General features: G+C 35.2%; 1 protein-coding gene across 1 annotated transcript; it reads left to right on the plus strand.

Annotated features, from left to right (window-relative positions):
• The first annotated feature begins 1,161 nt into the window (after positions 1-1,161).
• Positions 1,162-2,442, plus strand: LOC127092323 (uncharacterized). The gene has a single exon (XM_051031172.1). The coding sequence runs from the start codon at positions 1,399-1,401 to the stop codon at positions 2,323-2,325; it is 927 nt and encodes a 308-aa protein (XP_050887129.1). The 5' UTR covers positions 1,162-1,398; the 3' UTR covers positions 2,326-2,442.
• The last annotated feature ends 4,340 nt before the right edge of the window (positions 2,443-6,782 follow it).

Raw genomic sequence — 6,782 nt, forward strand, 5'->3', positions numbered from 1 at the left:
TAAATCTAATATGGTGATTTCTTATCTCACCATATAGGGTGGAAAAATACCCTATGGAAAATTAAAAATGCTTCCCAGATTTCGAAGATACATCTCCGGACGCACATTTTTCTTAAATCAAAATGTTACAATTTATTCGGAAATGCATATCCAAAATATTTCAAAACACACCCCACCTCATGCATCCCATTGAGGCACGCCAACATATTTTTTTAAACACGAATATGGAGATTCATCTCTGAAATATTCCAAAGCACACCCCAAACAGCCCCTATAAAATGTCCATATTAAACATTTATTGATTCAGAGATGCATCTTCGGAGTTTTTTTACATTAAGTCAGACTTCTATTGACTTAGGGTGTGTCCGGAGATGCATCTCTGAATTCTGTGAGCATTTTTGTATTTTCACGTGGTACTTTAGTAATACACAAAAATTCCCAAAGTTCAATGTACGCGGACCCGCCTCGCCATCATTTTTATGCGAGACGGGGTAAAGTTTTTAGTCTAACCCTCAAATATGTCAGTCCCATCCCGTTTCTTGCGGACTTTTGCAGGACAGACCAAAGCGCAACGGACATTTCCGTTTGTCACCCCTAACTAAAACTACCAATACCCAAATTAAATTCAAGAGTAATGAAGTATGTGTTATACAAATATTATAAATACTTTGGATAACAAAACATGTGGGACAACGCCACAAGCTTCTATCTAACAATTTTTATTTTTATTTTAATGAGACACTTAATATATAATATTACATTCGTTCCTTTATATAAGAAATAATTTATTTTTTAGATTAAATATATTGATTATTAAATAATTTTTAAAAAAATTATCTCTTATATAAAAGAATAGAGGTAGTAATGTATAATAGAGAAATTCTTATCTAACCATCATAAAAAAATTAGATAGAATTATCTATAAAGAAAATTATCTTTAAAATCTCTTAAATTTAAACAATTTAATAAATAATTAAATATAATAAAGTTAAGTAACATTATTATATTAATTAGAGATATACTACCAAACTTTTAGAGATCACGCTCTTTATGTTTATCTCCAAACAAATATATATGTCCTACAAGATCTATTCTATATTAATATCCATTAGCCTGAAATTTCCTTAACACAAAAGCACCTTCTAATTTAAACTTTGTTCTATTGTTCCTTAGCGTAAAATTTCAAACCTTGTACCTTGTATGTCACCCACCACAAAAAGTAACAACCTTTTCCCTTGTGGAAGGAATGTTCACCCCTTGTCTCTTCTAGTGTCTCAAACAAGAACACTTGTATTCTATCATATCATACATACATAAATACCATACATATCCTCATTTCAACCAAGTTCATCATAGGGTTTCCTTATTATTTCCATTAGTGAACATTTGAATCTCACTATGGAGGGACATGAAATTTTGGGGTTCGGTTTCTTTGTAATTGGTTTATGGCACTTTTTCAACCACATTAAGCTCCATTTTCTTTCTTCTTCTTCTCTCAAATCCTACTCATCAACCCTATGGTTTCCAACCAAACTAAGTCGATACCTCGAGCTTCATTTCATCATGGCAAGTTGCATGATCTTCATATCTATGGAACTTTTCATCTCACCTCTTCATCACCAACCATTTGACCCTAAAGATGGAACCATTCCCTCTAACCATCTTCACAACTTCGAACACTCTTCCATGGCTTTGTCTTTCTTACTCTATGCTACATTTTCTATAATTCTTGATAGAAAAATAACCATTGCTAAAAGAACTCAAAATGAACTCACTCATTTGCTTGTAGCTATAGCATTTGCTCAACAGTTTCTCCTTATTCATCTTCATTCAAGAGATCATATGGGGTTAGAAGGACAGTACCATTACTTATTGCAAGTTTTGATTTTTATTTGTTTTTCGACGACCCTTATGGGAATTGGATTTCCCACGAGTTTCTTGGTGTGTTTTGTGCGTTCCGTTGGGATAATCTTTCAAGGTCTTTGGCTTATGTTCATGGGGTTCATGCTTTTTACACCTGGTTATCAACCCAAAGGCTGTTTCATGAAACCTGAAGGGGATCAATATGTGATTAGGTGCAGCGACGAAGAGGCTCTTCATCGCGCGGTTTCGTTGGTGAATATTCATTTCAGTTGGTTCTTGATTGGTGTCACTGTTTTTGCAGTGTCGTTCTACTTGATTATGGCTATGTGTTATGGTGGAAAAACAGTGGAGTATGATTCATTGATGAAGGAGGAACATTACCGTGATGAAGATGGCTTGAAAAATTTCGATGTTGAATCACAATGTCAAAAGATCATCGCATGCAAGGAAGAGCAAACTTGAAGATCTTGGTGACATTAATTAATGTTGTCTTTGTAATTGTAAGGGGTTGGGGTCTTACTTTGATGTGGAACTTCAATGTTCTTGATCATAATCAAAATTTAATAGATTTTTATATCATGTCTAATGATTTTCATTATGACCATCCTAATAATATTTGGAGGGGAACTAGAATCCATGGGTAATCCTATAATAATCAATAGAAATTTACTTGTAGCTTGATTGAAAAACCTTGCTCAAAGATTTTACTATCCCAATTGGTTACTTTTTGGGGATTTGGATTTGATTACTAATGTTTCGGAAAAACAAGGGGTAACCCCATTGACAAAAATGTAACTGATCTTATCGATAACACTTTATTTGATTGTTTGCATAATGATCTAGGTTACGAGGAGCATACGGAAACCTGATGCAACAACTAAGAAAGGAACAAATTCATCTTGTTGTATCCCAATTTCGTCTAATCTCTTGTTTATTATCCAATCTCTTGTCTATCCAACTATCAGTATACACGGTTGAAGATGATTATTCAATTCTTTGTTGATCTAATTATCAACATAAGTGATTGAAGTTGACCATCCAATTTCTTTTCGATCTAGCAATCAACATAAGTGGCTGAAGTTGACCATCTCAATCCCCAATCCAACCATCAGCGTAAGCGGCTGAGGTGGATCATTCATTCTTTTGTTGATCCATCCATCAACATAAGCGGCTGAGGTGGATCATTCATTCTTTTGCTGATCCATCCATCAACATAAGCGACTGAGGTATTGTTTACCGTCAAAATTGGTAAACAAGCGATAGTCTTCTAAATTTAGATATCTTTGGTTACTTACAGGAGCGACTAGATTGATCCTAGGACATGTAATGTTATTTAATTTCTGGGTTTGTTAATTATGAACATTTCGACAATGTTCTTCAAAGTTGTTAAAAGGGATGTTATAAATTCTTTGACAAAATGCAGAAGTAATGACTTATAAAGTAAATGACTTCAAGATAAATGACGAAATCTTAAATATTGAAATTGTTGTAGTAAATGTAAATAACATAATCTTAAATTACTTGGTCAAAAGAATAAAATCTGGTATTCACGTACATTTTGACTCAAGAACACTCGTTTCTCACGCACAAGTATTTTGAGTAAATTTATAGTTTTTGTACAAGGTTGAACACACTTTTCCTAATGGCTAAGTGTCCTATTTATATTAAATAAAAAATAAACGCTATTCAACGGTCCTTTTCTCCAGAAGATGCCACGTCTTCGATTTGCATGCATCCCACTACTCAAAGCTCTCCACGCGTCTTCAAGAAACAGATAAGGCTAAAAAACAGTTATCAACCTCAAATTTGAATTATACTACATCGAACACTACTCCAGGTACGCTTTGACGAACTTCAATCTAGGCCAAAACATCTCTAAGTCCTAGACTACAACTTTCTTCGTCGAAACATTCTTATTAACCTTTTTGTCGAAGTCAAACTATTCTTATTTAGAATATTTCTTTGAATCATATAACCAATTCCTAACATTTTTATGCGTTTCAAAATCCCAGCCAACAAATTATCCCCCCAAAATGTCATTTTCGACTGTATGGAGAAGAAAACATTTTTTGAAACGTTTCGACACTAAAGCATATTCTACTGCTATGACGTCATGATCATCATGACTACGCCACTTCAGATGTCTCATCGAGATGTGAAAAAACACAAAACTTAATCATCACACCCCTATTTCCTAGGAAATAGGGGGCTACGCCAACTGTGATCGTCTCATCAGTCATTATTCGATCAGCATGTGTGCCACGATCTTAACAACTGTCAGAATGGTTGAAATGAAACATTTTCCTTACTCCACTATAAATACTTCATTTCACTTCCTTCTCTACTTTTTAGTCTCCTGAAATCTTTCCTTCTTTCTAAAGTGCAAAAACAAACCATTCATTTCTTAAGAAAACTCTGAAAATTCAAAGTTTCTTCATTTCATCATCAATGGCGTCTAAGATTAAAAATCCTAAAGATTTCAAGAAACAATCTTCTCTCCCCATTCATTTCTTAAGAAAACTCCGAAAATTCAAAGTTTCTTCATTTCATCATCAATGGCGTCTAAGATTAAAAATCCTAAAGATTTCAAGAAACAATCTTCTCTCCCCACTGTTCACAAAATCTTAGGTCCAAAAGTTGTTGGAAATCAACAATATATCCCAGAACCTCCTCTTGAAGAAGAAAAAAGGCGTATCTATCAATCTCAGGTATTAATCCCAATCTCTATTTCTGGCAAAACATATGTTATCGCTGGTCCTTTACCAGATGTTAGTACTAATCCTATAAAACTTAAAGAGTACTTCCCAACATACCACCGATATAAACCTATGGCTGGTGGGAGAAAACCTAAGTCTAGAAATGAAGTTGTAGGTGCGAAACTAACTACTACAATTGATACCCAGGCAAAACCTTCAACTGAGCCTATAGAAAAAACCATTACTTTAGATTGCTTGAGCATTAACCTTAGAGTGTTCTGTTCTTGTCCTTTATTTAAAGAACCCAAAAACTATCTACATTGGCTCGCAAAAGTGGAAAAACAAAAAAGCCAAATCTGAAAGGAAATGGAAATCTTCTATATGATCCAATTATCGAAGGTTGGTCCTAATTATTTCCAAACCATGTTATTAACCTCCCTATACTTTTGGGACAACACCCATAATAACTTCCACTTTCCTTGTGGAATGTTAACTCCAACTCTCTTCGACATAACTGCAATTACTGGTCTTCGGCCAAACGGATAAAGCTTCAATCCCAACTTCATCACTGAGGACTCCATTGGCTTTAATGGTAATAGGGCCACCTTTACCAATAATATATTAGATCACCATAACCAAGATACTGACGAAGTCTCTGATGAATAACACATTGCCTTCTTAGCACTCTGGTTGTCTCAATGTGTTTTTTGCTGGAAGTCCCTATAAGTGGTGAAGAAGTATTTAACTATGGAAAACCAACTTCATGCTAGACATGAATTGTGCCTTAGCCAATGATTCTAGGCTGCCTCTATGAGTCCTTAGGAGAAGGTGTCAAATCCTTAAAAACTTTCGACCAGGATCAAACCTTTTACTAGCTAGCCCCTACTGGTTGCTCCAATTATGACTGAATGCCACTTTCGAATCATCTTTGTCAACCCATAACACAATTAATGAGGACACTGATGAGATCAAAAACAGACGGGTCGAAGGGATACACCTTGTTCAACTGACCCCTAGTTACGAAGGACTAAACCTTCAACAAACTTTCACTGGGTACATGATAATATATTCTGAGCGCTACAATAATACCCCTTCCATGGCTCCCTTTGCCAATTGAACTCACAACCATGAGTGGTTCACTAGAAAATTCCCTGCTTCGTCGAAAGATTAAGAGGCAAAGTATCTATCCATATGGGAAGCATTTCTCACCCTAAAACTAATTGCTCTAAGGCTCATACCATCAAAGAACCAGAACGTACTTCTCAATTATCAACCAAATCTTATTTCTCGACAATTTGGTCTTAACCAGATCATGCCCAAACCACTTTTCAACAAAAAGAGCTTTGCTACTCTCTATAACATGCACCATACTAAAGCCGAATGTAATGAGGAAGTATCTCAATATGATGGCATTGCACAATTCACTCTCATCTCATTCAAACCATCTTTTTATTATACCCAACAATATGATAGTTAGTAGAGAAATTATTACTCCACAGAGATATTTGATGTTTTTGCGTTTACTCAACATTTAACTGACGCTTTCGCTTCTGTACAAGAAAGGTACTTCGACTCATATTAAGGAAATCCAAGCATTCCCAAAGTACTTTGAAACTTCCTACAAACCTGATGATCGTAGTCGAACCATTCGCGAGGCAACATTCACTTTGAAATATAAATTTATAAAGAAACTCGAGGATTTAAAACTACCTTCATACGTTACACATGAACAAAGGTATGAATTGGATTTTAATTTTCACCCACCAAGGTTCCCTCGACTACCATCTACTAATTTCGGTGTGGCCTTTAGCCATCCATTTTCATATTGGTTCGTCTGTGGGGACTACGTGAAAATTCTTCGACAAGATTATCAAAAGCATGTTAAATGGGTGGTTCCGACTAAGCACACTCTGGACAGTTTCAAGGGTCATCTTCATATTGGCATAAAGCATGTTCAAATACTCTCTCCCATACTTGAAGGTGTGAAATAGGAAGATTTTAGTTTATTTTTTCTTCTAACAGTCTCTTGGCATCTTTTTCACTTGTGGCAACAATTTTTGACATATTCCACTTAGCTGTCGAAAGAAAACAACCAGCAAAAGCTTCAGGAAAGAAAACTGCTATCCTGGCCAAAGATGAAGGTCACGAAGAAGAAAACACTAAATCAATAACAAAGGTACACTTTGGGTCTTTATTTCATTTGCTTCACTTTTTCAAATGCCA

The sequence above is a fragment of the Lathyrus oleraceus genome, chromosome 6 (genome assembly GCF_024323335.1).
Source record: "Lathyrus oleraceus cultivar Zhongwan6 chromosome 6, CAAS_Psat_ZW6_1.0, whole genome shotgun sequence".
Classification (NCBI taxonomy): Eukaryota; Viridiplantae; Streptophyta; class Magnoliopsida; order Fabales; family Fabaceae; genus Lathyrus; species Lathyrus oleraceus.